This window comes from Oryzias melastigma, linkage group LG7 (assembly GCF_002922805.2).
Source record: "Oryzias melastigma strain HK-1 linkage group LG7, ASM292280v2, whole genome shotgun sequence".
NCBI lineage: Eukaryota > Metazoa > Chordata > Actinopteri > Beloniformes > Adrianichthyidae > Oryzias > Oryzias melastigma.
This window is the reverse complement of record NC_050518.1, coordinates 11,709,362-11,722,608: the sequence shown is the minus strand read 5'-3', so window position 1 is coordinate 11,722,608 and position 13,247 is coordinate 11,709,362. Positions and strand designations below refer to the sequence as shown.

Genomic DNA, 13,247 nt, shown 5'->3' with positions numbered 1-13,247 from the left:
CAGAAAAAGGCTATCAGCCCCTTTGCATCAATGACGGATAAAATGAAGACCAGCTAAGATGATAAGAGAAAGAAATGAGACTTGGAGAACCGACTGACTCCACAGAACAATACATCTTGATTCCACGCTGACATGACACCACCACACAAACAAGGCAAGAACAAACAACTACAAACATTTTGTTTACATCAAATTATGTCCTTTTTAACTGTGCATTGTAAAACAAATAGCATCAAGACATATATCCTTACTTTTAATGTACAACACACAGAGATTTCAACTTCCTTCCTTTAACCCATTAAGACCCAGATCCATTTTCCTTAAAAATAAATCATGTAGAATGCACCATGAACCAAGTGGAGCACATAACCCATTTCTGATATTTTTCTGGCACACTGATTTCACTATGGGTTCTTATGGGTTAGGATTATATTTAATCTCTTATCCACATCAACAAGGTCAAAGAAAACAAACTAAGAATGATTGAAACAAGGCATAGCAAAGCACAGCTGTCTTGATTTTATCATAGTTTGTAGTACAAAGTGAGAGCATTGTTTACAAAATCTATACCAAAGAGTGTGGCTGCTGTCTGGGTATATATATGACTATGAATATTGTTCCAGTGACAGGGCAGATCTCCATGAGGTGTAAGCTGTGTGGGAAATGTCTGTAGGGCAGCTTATGCTGAGAAAAAAAAATCACATATATTTAAAAAAAGTGTAATGTCATTCATTCATATTTTTATTTTTTATTTATATGTGTACTTACTTTATATATACTTTGTAAGACTTTTTAAGGAACCAAGAGTTTTTGGCAACAATTCCTCTTATTGAATGGGGCAATATCAAAGAGTGTTTGGTCTGGAACAGAGCCTTTTTCTTCAGAAAGTGGGCTTTATTTGTGTGGGGTTGAAAGCTTTGGTAGGAAGCAAAAAAAAAAAAAAACTTGAAGCATCAAAATGTTTGGGTCTTGTTTTCCTTGCAAGTGAATCCTGGGGCCCGTTTCAAGAAGCAGGTTTTGTTGGAACTCTGAGTTCGTGAACTCCAAATTCATGAATTACTTCTGAATTAAGGTGCAATGATTAAATCCCACTACTAATCAGACAAATCCTAAACCACACAAGGCCCAAACCTTACATCAGTTTGGCAGGAGTCTATGCCTCTTTGAGGAAAATAAACAAATCACCACACAAGAGTTTTCTTACCAATGAACACTTTCCTTCAATCCACAGGATATCCTCAGCTCAAAGCCTGACGCTAACATCGCTGAACTTGTTTCCAAAATGAAACACCAAGTATTTCAGACAAGAGACCATACAGCAAAGCAGTCAACTTTAGTGAAAGTTTCTTTGTTTTTAAAATACTGCTACATTACATTTTGATTTTAATGTAGAAAAATGTTGACAGTTAAAGACAAATCCAGAAAAAATATAGAAAGAGCTTCAGAAAAGAAATACAACTGATTTCTCTTATATATGAGGCTGTAAGTTTTTTTTTTCTCAATTCCAGTTTCCAGAATAATCTACTGTAAATTGCAAACTAACTTTAATACAAAGTTCATTTTGAAACATGAGGTTTTATTTATTTACTTACTTTTTTGTCATTGGAGAATGGGAAACGTTTTCATTAAAATTTTCAATGGAAAGCTTTGGGTAAAAAATAAAAACAATAATTTAAAAATGTTTTTGTATTTTGGTTATTTTTTTTGCTAAATTTAGGATTTTTTTTTCATTTCCATTGCATGTCCTCAATAAACAATGACTAGTTCTGCCCTGAATTTGAACATTTTTTTAGATTTAGGACCTCTTGAGTTTGATACTCCTGGTCCAAGTAGTAAGGTACTCTCCAATCTTGTTTGATGGTACATTACAAGATGGCAATTTAACAAAAAACATTTTTTTTCTTTTTCTTTAACTTTTTCTTACTCAATCTGATATCTGATACATCAAGATCCCTCAATAACGTTGTACATTGTCTTGTTACAAAACAAAGCAGGTCTATTTTGTCAAACCCAACTCTCTCTCATGGGGACAGAACAGCTGTTCAACTAATGTCAGTGTGTGACTCGCTCCCAGCTGTCTGCAACAGTTGCAACACACACACTACTTAGTGCAGAAAAGAGCAACCAGAGAGGACCATGAGAAGAGAAGAAAAGAGAAGAGATGAGAAGAGGGAAAGCCAAACAGAAGAGTCTGGACCCAGGAGTGTCGACAGCTGCCTAATGATCTCAAATAACCTCTAAGTTCTCTTTGCTACGCCTGCAACTGTTTACCCTAGTGCAAGGGTTCACACTTTGCCCACAAACACACACACAGAACAGTCACTTGTTTTCTTTGACAGACTCACACAGAAACCTTTGTCTTTTTTTTCACAACAGATTTTAGACCTGCAGCAGTGTAGAAAGACATGAAACAAACAACAGTCACTTCTGACACAAACCTGGAGGAATGAGGACTTATCTTCATCTTCTGACCAGATAAAAATATACACGAACTATCACACCAGAACTTTGTGCACAACAATTACACTTACTAATCCCTCAATGTGTGAATTCAGTTGTGTTTTTTTTTTATCTTCAGCAACATTGTTTTTTGTTGCATCTTCGTTTCCATTTTCTTACATTTTTCACTGCCTCACACTTGTATCCTCGTATGAACCCTTTGCACTTTCATTTCCTCTCTGGTTCACTGTTTCACTAACATGCACAGACTTCCTTTGCCTAGTCATGCTCTAACCTTGCTTTGACGATGTGCCCATTTGACCTTGCACAAACACCTGATCCTGAGAAGTTTCAATGACGCTGCGTCAGAGGAGTCTATCGATCAAGACACTGACTTACTGAAAGAAGACAAACATGATCACAGCGAGTCTGGCTCTCACTCCAGGGCTGTCTGGATCTCCCTGCCCTTCTCTATCTTTTTTTTCTACCCCTGGCTGGCGGCGGCAAACTTGATCTCTTACAAAGATACAGTGGTTGGCATACACAAAAGTTGGTGGAGATAAACTATCATGTTACAGCAGCAATGTACATTTGTTTTATGGATTCTAATACAAAAAGATTTTTAGGTAAAATAGACTTAGAGGCATTTCTGCTGAGTGAAGAAATCGGTGACCGATTATCTGTCGTATGACACCATGAATCAATGATGCACCATAATGTGAAAATGAACTGAGGGGTACTAAATCAGACCAGGGTAAGAATTGTTTTTACCCCAGCGGTCGCTCTGTATGAAAACTCAGATTTATCTGCACCTTGTGAAGCACATGAAGCTCAGAGCTTAGAACAGTACTGCAAAGTCAGCTGTTGCCCTGACAACATATTGCTAATTAGTTTCCTAATATGTGAGAATGGAGATTGATGCTACTTTAGCACCTACATAATCATGTATTTCATTTAAACAGAAAGTTGACAGTATGTAAAAGTATGTCAGAAAATAATCTAATAGGCTGGGTGGATGATCTGTGAGGTTGTTCTATAGCTGGTCATGCCTCGGTACAAGAAGTAGTGTTACCAAAAGATCTATGGTCATTTGTACATTTACATTTATGTTTGGGTAGATAATAAGTCTCAAAGGCCGCCGGATTTTTGGCCACATATTTGTCTTGACTTGCATGCTAAATATATAGTAACATATCGTTGCAGTAAGTTCAAGCCTTTTTTCGTATTACATGCAAACTATAATCCTCAAAATACTGAGAATTCAAAATCCAGTGTCACAGAAAAAGTTAATTGTAGAAATGTGTGGTGTCTCACCTTAATTAGCTAATTAAATCAAAACCACTGCATAGGTTTCTTGAGCCTGGGTAGGCTATGCAATCACGGCAAAAAGTGCTGACTCAACAGACGTGCAGAAGACAGTCACTATGTACAAGGAGAGCAAGACACAACATTTTTTTGCTAAACAAGCAAAATGAGGCGCTACTAAAAAAATAGTTAAAACGATACAAGCAAATTCATTAGAGCTGCTGCTCCATAGATCTACATGTTTTGCATTGAATCTAATTGGGCTTATGTTCCTGAAAACAAGTTTTTTTTTACATGTAACTAATTAAAAGTGCTGTAAAAATTGTGACTTTTTGAATATTTAGTCTCAACATTTTGCCAGATTTCTTTTTGTTATTCTTTTTTTTGTGCTTATTTTTCGACATGGTCTGAACCTGCACAGTGGTGTGGGGACCATTAATGTCACCTCACAAATAGTGAATGTGAGTCTGTCTGTGTGTTGCCCTGTGATGGACTGACAGATTGTCCAGAGTTTAGCCTGCCTTCACCCTGACATGGCTCAAATAGGCTCCAGCAACCTACAGAACCATCCACAAGTAAAATCTGACATTTCCAATTGAAAATTAGGTTACTGCTCTAATCCACAAGCTGTTGCTTTTCTTCAGCTTACCATTAATTATTTGATATCATCAAAAACCTTTAGACTAATTTTGAAGTGCTCTAATGTGTGATGAGTTCAATGGTGTGAAGTAAAGTCTACTACATTCTATTTTGTCTGAGTTTGTGCCAGGTCGTGCCTTTAACAAAGCGACAGGCAAAACAGCTGTTTTGCCCATAGCCAGAATTGACCTCAATTGATAGATCAATGGACGTCAATAACCAGTATTAGGGAGCACCGGATTATTCAGCAAATTTTCTGTTTTTGAAAAAATTACGGAATTTTAAGTGTTTTGAAAAATAGGGCAGGGATTGCTTAATAAGCTTGGATTTTTGACAGAGATGCACCAATAACAGTGAAAGTAACTATTTTTATTTAATTACTGCTGACATTAACTCGCTACTATTACTTTTGCTGCATTGAGATGATCATATGTGACAGGGTGTCTTTTATTTTGAAAGGAACTTTTGTCAAAAGTTGAAAAAAAAACAATTTTCTTTTACCGTTTGTGTTTTATTCATGCAAAATGATAGCATAAATGCAAATCAGTCTTATTTTTAAAGGGGGAGAAGGAAGACTTTTTGGCTCTTACTGGGTTGTAGTCAGTGAGAAATCAACGCAAATGGCTCTTTCGGAGTTGAAGGTTGCAGACCTCTGGTATAGGCTCTTTATTGTCTCCTATCTCATTACATGTTCTGAAAAATAGTTGATGGGACTTAGTTTTTTTGAAGTTTCACTGTATAATAACACCATTGGTTTCACAGAGCTTCCCTTTTTTGGCTTCTATTAATACCAGAGAGGAATTGGCATTGCTTCTACTGTTAACTATTACACTTATTTATTAAGTCTTTTTGAAATAATTTTTATTGAAAAATTCTTCTACTTACTAAGCTTCATTTTCTATTGATCATGTTCCACTCCTAGCAGATTGATAAAGGTATAACTTCTTACCATATAACTTTAAAATTAGCGACCAGTGTGTTACGGCCTAGTAAAAAAAAAATTACCTTTACCTCTTACATTATCCTCCTAAATTATAGATGCTGATCTAAGAGCACGGACTCACTGGACAGAGTAAAAGCTGGCTAACAGCCGACACCACGGCTAAACCACATGTGAAGCAGCCAAATAGAAGAGGACAGGCCTTTCGATTTCTAGCACATAATGAGCGACTTGCAGCATTTACAGATTACCACATAAACTGTGTAGTTCATCTTATGGCAGAACTACTATATCAGCTGTTTCAGACTTGGCTTACACACAATGTGATGTTCAGAGGCTTTACGTCGGCAGTGTGAGACTGTTGGCTGCATATTCCCTCAGAAAATGGCAAAAGGAGAATCTTTAAAGAAAAAATACAAATAAATGAAGATTGTTGCATTTACAGAAAAATGGAAGCTATAAAAATATTTGTACTTCATATTTTATTTTTTTCTTGTGTCTGAGTTAAAAAGTAGAAAATATAAAAATGATGGCCTTCATAAAACGCATTTATTTAGGGAACAGCTCAGATTTCTACAGTACAGAAAAACTATCTACTTTAGTCAAAACTAATCTCAGATATTTGTTTGATTAATAAGTAAACCATGTGCAAGAGCAAAACAGAGCTTATTCATGCAGCAAAGCATACTGTGCTGTATATGAGCTAGACAGGCACTGCCTGCTCCAGACTGTTTGCAGTGCCCTCCTTATGGACAATGACTCACCAACACAGCTTCTCTCCTCACCCATTTCCCATGCTTTGTCTCATTGCCAGATAAAAGGTTGGGCAAAGGACCCTGCTCAAAACAAGACACGGCACTGAAAATTAAAGCAATCGGCTCCAGCCCCAGACCCTTGACCAATCTACACATGGTAAAGGAAGCTGAAACCCTGGCTGGGTTTTCATGGTGGGATGAATGATGCTAATTTGTATCGCTGTAGCTCATAATAAGGCCTGTTGATGGAAGTAACAGATGTTTGCATGTGGAGAAGAGACAAAAAGAGTGACATTGGAAAATTTAAAATAAACCGATAAATAGGAGGTGTTAAGATAAAGAGAGGAAAACTCATTCAAATGTGGGCCATTATGCAGATACTGCAGCTGGCAGCAGTGGAATGAGGGTCAGCAACAACAGAAGACGAGGCTCAAATGAACACACACTGCTTGCATGCACATAAATGTGGTTATTAGGGAAAAAAGGTTCCAAAAACTCTTTGCACTACCATTAAAAAAAACAATCTAAAGTGATGTATTGTAGTGTTTATTAGTAGAAGTTCTGGTGGGTTCATGAATTTATTTTATCTAAATGGCCTGTGTCTTAGTTGTAAGGTCTGCTGCACAACAGCAGGTGTTTCTCAAGGTGTGAACAGAACCCAAAGACCATTTTAAATCTGAAAATCCTCCACCTTCTCATTGGGTTGAAAAGTTTTACAGTTAAAAGCTACAAAATTTTCAAAATGTGACTTTGTATCCAAAATTTAGTTTTATCATCTATAGTTTGTTTTTGGCGCACATAACACCCCGTGAGTAAATGAATTCCCCTTTTCTCTAAACTTCACTAAAAGCTGAGTAAATCATAAGCCATAGCAAACATTTAGAAGTTGTGTTTTGGGGTCTCTGAAGTTGGACTTTCTACATCTTTGCTTTGTGTCTTGCATCCTCTTTTGTGGTTGCGTTTTGTGTGTGCACCTCTAACCATACCTTAAAATATCACAACAATGACACAACATTTCCTGCAATAATCACAACTTAAGAAAAAACTGCCAAGTTTAACATGTGAAACATTGAAGAACAAATTCAATGCATACCTGGGCAGTGTAGTTTCTTGTCTTGTCAGTCTTTCAGAAAATACATGGTCATATCAAAACCACCAGTATATAATGTCAGCAGTATCCCAGAGAAACTTTGCATATGAATCAAGTTAATCAACTGACTAAACAGAAAAGTAAACCACACGCAGGACAAGCATAGTATGAGGTTACTTGAAAAAGTACCAAAAAACCCAGAACTGCTCCTTCGCCTGCGCTATTCTTACACACTAAAGCACCAACTCACACACACACACACACAGAGTTACAATCATCCTCCTTAAAAGCAAAATGTCATGCTTTAACTTTTAGCCTAAAGTGAAAGAAACGTCTACTAAACATGAGACCCATAAGAGCTGTTATTAAAACTGACTCTTCTACAAAACAAAAATAAAAAAAACCTTCAGCTCACAGAAAGAGCCCTTAAAACACACAAACAGTACATCAGCGTGCTGCCTGTATGCACACATGACAGATTGGACAGCATATTATGAGCCAGTGCCATATTGCCAATGAGGCAGATTATCATAAACAGATGTAGTATAGATTCTTACAAGAATTTTAGCTCTCTGAACCTCCTGCATTATTGTTGCACTTGTGGCTCTCTATTTTGATAAGTTTTTTACATGCAAATTCAAGTGTGTATACCGACATGAGAAACAACACAGAAAGACAACAAACCTAATGGCCTCAGCTAGAGTCAGAGCTCTGTCAGGCTATTTCTATCTTCCAAAACAACATTCACTTTTAAAAAGCCCCAGCTCTGCAGGATTGCTATTACCAAATGCATAATGATCTGCGAGTTATTGGTTTGAAAAAGATTTCCCCAGTCTTGTTTTGTCTTTCCAAAGCCTTCCATTTGCATACAGATGGCTGGGGGTTTCACTCATGTCAGAACTTGGAAATACTAGTTTGTTTGGTTTTCGTGCTGCAAGGCAGTCTTTGGAAAAATGTTGTCGTTTCCAGTTTTTCCAGGCCCTTCTGTGGTGAGAGAAGTACAACTACCACAGAACTGGAACTATTGATTCGTAATAAAATATAATAAACCCCCTCAAAAATAATGTTCTGAAACACATAAAATGCTGATGGGAAATAAGTGTTTGGGACAAAATGCACCTCCGAGTGCATTTATGCTATCGACAAAGGGTTAAAGTTCTGCACTTTGCATTGTTATACACATTTGAATGACCTAAAACCACAAATCACAAACTCAGGCCAGTAATTTAAACTCAACTCGAGCTGCAGCGCTTTACTTACTATGTTTGCTGTTGTTTTCAGATGCTGGTGAGGTTTTAACAAACTCCTGGGAATCCAACTGTTTAGTCCGGCTTCTTGGCAGACCCAATGAGGACATCTTTCCAATCCTGGGGCCACTGGGGCTTTCCATACCTGTAAAGTAATATTGTAAGGAATCTGGAGGAAGATATTTGCATCTAAAATCAATCTTAGAATATTATTTATTAAACTGTTTATGTTTTATATCAAAACATTATTAGTGCTATAATACAGCCTGTTATGACACTGTCTGTAATGCACTTTCTTTATGTTGATCGTTTAAGGTTTTGAGAGGAGACGCACACATCATCTGCTGTAGTAATGAGGGAGTGACCTTCCATGTTTCATTTCAAAATCAATATTCTCTCTAACACACTAACTTCATGCTCTTCCCATTAGATAAAAGGTGAGTTGGAGAGGTGGAGGACAGCAGTAGCTTTTTCTGAGCGAAACTGCTTTTCTTCTTTAATTATGACTGGATGCATGAGGCGATGAGGTCACCGGGTCAACAGCAAAGTTTTCTGCTGAGAGTTTGTCCTCATTTGTCGGCTGAAAATAATTTGGACCCCACAGACCAGGAGTACCGTTGGGTTTTTATGCAGCCGTCATCTACAGAATGTCTTCTGCTCTTGTTAAATTCTCACTATTGTCATGGGAAAGTCTAATGACAGGATGCTGACAATGGATTATTATGCTGAGCGCTAGCGACTGTGATCCAATATGCTTTTGTCTTGTCGTGCCAGTCTTTAAATCAATTACAAAAGCCCGTAAAAGAGTCCCTGTGTGGGCCAATCAGTGCTCATTGTCCTGCCGTACTGTTTAGGATGAAAATGATGGCTCGTCTCTCATGTCAGTTATGTAACATGCTCACAATTTTGTTTTAAAGTTTTTCCTTTTTCATATGCTTTAATCTAAATGCTATGCCTTAGTCACAAGCTGCGGATTTTTGGGTTGTCCGGGCCCGTGAAGGGTCGTAGACAGGTGCTGTCGCATTTCCTTGCATCGTAAAGGGAACGTAGGTGTGTCTTGAAGTTCCCTTGGGCTCCTAGAGCAGTCTGCAGGTGTCAAAAAGGTTATAAAAAAAATGAAAAATCCATGTGAGATGCCTTCGTCTCACCTACATTCACCTTTCTTCACTAGTATGCTTGCAGAAAAAAATGTGTATAAACATTTTTACTCTATGGACTCACTGAGTGGTCTACGATCCTTAAATCATATAGACCACCTGTGTCAAAATAACCATTCTAACTTTTGTAGCATGCTTTTGCTAATTCTATGTTTATTAAATATTTTTTTTATGCAGTGCAAGTTACTGAAGTTATAACCAGATTATTTGATAAAAGTAGGTGGTCTCATGTCGTACATTGAAAACATTAGATTGACAGATTCTCCTGAGCTTGCTTTCAGAGAAAATGGTGTGAATTTCAAAGTGGCCGCCATAGAAATGTTGATTCGAACCAATCAATGCTTATTGACTTCACCTGGTTCCAACCATAGACAGTGTATAAAGAGAACTGGACAGACTATCCCCCCGCCCCAACACATTCCAAATAGGAAGTACCAGCTGATCCCAGAAAGCCAAAATCCCATAGACTTCTATTGAGAAATGAACAGCTATTACTCAGTCATTCTGTTTGTCAGAGTAACCATTCTTGCTCTGGTGTCTCTTTTTAAAGTGTTCTTGCTAAAACATTTTTTTCTTTCCATGACATATTTTCTTTGTTGCAAGTTTTTCGAGTTATAATCTGGCCAATCAGATGCATCAATGCATGTGGTGCCCACTGACACCCCCCTCCCCAACATTCAAGATGCTTGATTGACAGATTTTGCCCTAGCCCACTTTCAGGGGAAGGGGTGTGGCTTTCCAACAAACTCATTCCTGATTTGCAAGAGTGGTTGCCATAGAAATGATGACTCTGAGCAAACGTTGTCTGGTTCCAAAATGGCAAAGTCCAAACCGTTAGAACCAGAGGTAAGGTATTTTCTATTTGTGATGTCACAGCCTTGGTTCATCTATCTTTATATATGTCAGTAGTTCCAAAATGTCAGCATCCGTAACGTGGAAAAATGGTGACTGAATTGACTTAATTTCATTGAATCCGGAAGTAAGTCATTTTCTATCGATGACATCACACTAACTCGGTCCAGTTCTCTTTTACAGTTAATGGTTGTGACTAAGGCTTTAAAAGTAATACTGATTTTTTAAAGTAAAACAACAACAACAAAAATAATAGTAGGTAAAACAAATTAGTTGGGTTTAAAAGACAATTGTGAATATTAATCAATACGTTTTTGTCAAAATAATTACCTGTAAGGAGAATTTTTTATAGTAAAACGTTTTAAAATAAAATATCAATTAAGATAAAATAAGGCTTAAATGAAAATATTAAAACAAAGTGACACCCACTCACCTCTCAAATTTATTTTTGCTGACAAACCAAGGTAGAAACTACAATTTTTAATAGCACGTGGCATCGTGCAGATGGTTAGCTACTACACTGTTATATCGGGCTGAATTACAACAACCAAACAGTGTTCACCCTCGCATTCCACACCCACCTGAACAGTCGAGCAGTCACCCAGCACCAGGAGCCGAGTGGCCCCGGGTCACCCACGTGATAGGGAGGGGGGTCAGGAGACAGGCACCGACGTGGGCGTTTTTCCACCAACGCTATGTTACATGGCAATCACACCTGCCGAGCGCCAAGGGCCGGTCACGCGGAGGTCGGGGAGGCTGAGAGGAAGGAAGCGGCCACTGTCGTCCTGTTTCTCTGTGTGTCCCACTCCTCCCCACACAACACACGACGAAGAGGAGCGGAGAACTGGAATTTCCTATTCAAATGATGGGAGAAAATCCCGGATAGTTCCCTCTTATTTCCAGTTTCCCGGCGCAGCGTCCCCTCCTTTCCTGCATTAATATGTACACCACGAGGCACTTCTCCCAGCTCCGTGTTTCCTCAGACACTCCAGAAAACAACGGAAAGACAGCTGTGTTCCACACTCCTTAAGGAAAAATATTAGAATACGGGATGGTTTATATAGGCAGTGAAGCAAAATGGCGACTTTATTACGAAGGAGGAGTAAAAAAAAATCCTCGCGCTGGCCGGAGCAGAAGAAGGGAGGCACTAAATATGTTTAGTGCAGTAATGTCGACGGTTAGTTGGAGTAAAAGAGAAAAAATAAGAAAAATGTGCAAACACGTCAAAATCTCGGTCGGCTCGCCGCTCCGCTGCTTACCTCGCGATTTTTCGTTAAACGTTGGCCGCCGTACACTGTCACAGTGATGTGTGTTGGCTCGCGCGCACTCCACCTTTGACAGTTGCGACCGAAGCCGTGCGGTAACTTGCGAGCTCTCGCGTTATTGTTGTTGTGGATTTCCAGTGGGGGAAAAAAAACAAAACAAACGGGCAGCTGATGGACTCGCACTCGCAGCCGCAGCCCCGGCGACTCTTCCGACGTAACGGCGCTCTTGCTTTGACGAAAGAAGAAGAAGGGAGGAAAAAAAGGGGGTCAGGGCTTGAATTCCTCATATCAGCCCCTCGCGAAGTGTTCGCGTCGAGTTACTGAATGTCGCCTCCATGGGAGCTAAAAAAGCTGCCAGAATGGACTCTCTTTGAGTCTCTGTGGGTTGTTGTACTTGTCACAAACCGGTGCTGCTGTCACATTAAAAAATAAAATCTAAAAACGTGTTCATCCCAGCTGCATACTTTATTTTTTTCTAATAAACCCAGATTGATGTCATAATTTGTTTTTGATGGAGTTCCAAAATTCAAGGTCAATAGCCATTAATCCCGCTGATGTAAATACACATCACATGGTGCCGCAATAGATGCAGGATTGGATCTGTAATCATTGCTGTAGCAGCAGCTGCACATGCAGGCATTTATCACAGCTATTCAGAAGTCTTTCATATGGTGTAAACTCACAGCTTCCTAAAGGACTCCTTCATGGCATCACCGCTACTTTTTTTTAAATCTTTTTTTACATTTAACAACACTGGGGATTTATTTTCTGTTTAACTGGTTCCAGGCATTTTGGCCTAGGTAAGAAATTTGGGAAAACATGATGTAATTTATGCATCAAAAAAGTTCTAACTGTGACCAGTAGGGGGCAGCAGAGTTCAATGTTCATCTCCTCTACAGCTTTCAAAGAGCCACTCCAATCAAATAGTGTAGAAATTTGGTCTTCTGGAATTTCTGAGTATTTCTTTATTGAAATCATTGTGAATAAGGAGCAGACAAAAAAAAAGGGAAATAGCTTGTAGGTACAACAGTCGCGGGCCACAAGCTCCCTGCATCTACTTACAGATACATGTTCGTTTTTCCCATTCAAGCTTACATTTGGCTCGAAACTCAGAAACTCCAATATTGCATACCATTTTTGTTGCAGACGTAAAACTAGATTGAGGTGTTGTAAGCTTGCGGGAGAAAGTGTAAACACAGGGATTATGGGAAATGAGGGAAGGCTTACTTACCATGCCCATAACTCAGAGGCGAATTTAGAAAATGACACAATTTGTTGATTTTAGCTAAAAATGATATAATCATAATTAAAAGACCACTAGGAGTGGGAATGCTTATAAAATAGATCAAAAAGTGATTGGAGTGAGGCTTGAAGGCACTATTTGTTTTTCATCATACATCATATGTGCTAAAATATTACAGATATTGCCTCAAATGCAAAAAAAAAAAAAAATGTATTAAAAAAGCAATGTACTATTAAAGCTTATCAGCCAATTATGCACAGTTCCAGATGGTCCAGAATTTGGGAATTAAATTTTCTGATTTCACATAAAAAACAC

General features: G+C 38.4%; 1 protein-coding gene across 6 annotated transcripts in view; it reads right to left on the bottom strand.

The window, feature by feature from the left end:
• Positions 1-12,200, bottom strand: part of znf512b (zinc finger protein 512B) — a 29,720-nt gene extending 17,520 nt beyond the window's left edge. For 2 of the 6 annotated variants that reach the window (XR_002921537.2, XM_024294049.2), the window contains exons 1-2: positions 11,006-12,196; positions 8,429-8,560 (exon numbers count right to left, since the gene is read on the bottom strand). Coding sequence is in view for 5 of the 6 variants with exons in the window: in XM_024294049.2 (XP_024149817.1) it covers positions 8,429-8,558 (130 nt within the window). In the remaining variant the exon portion in view is untranslated. Of the gene's footprint in view, positions 1-8,428; positions 8,561-11,005 lie in introns of all 6 variants that reach the window. The other 4 variants (XM_024294053.2, XM_036212762.1, XM_024294052.2 and 1 more) reach the window with 4 other exon arrangements.
• Positions 12,201-13,247: the final 1,047 nt, after the last annotated feature.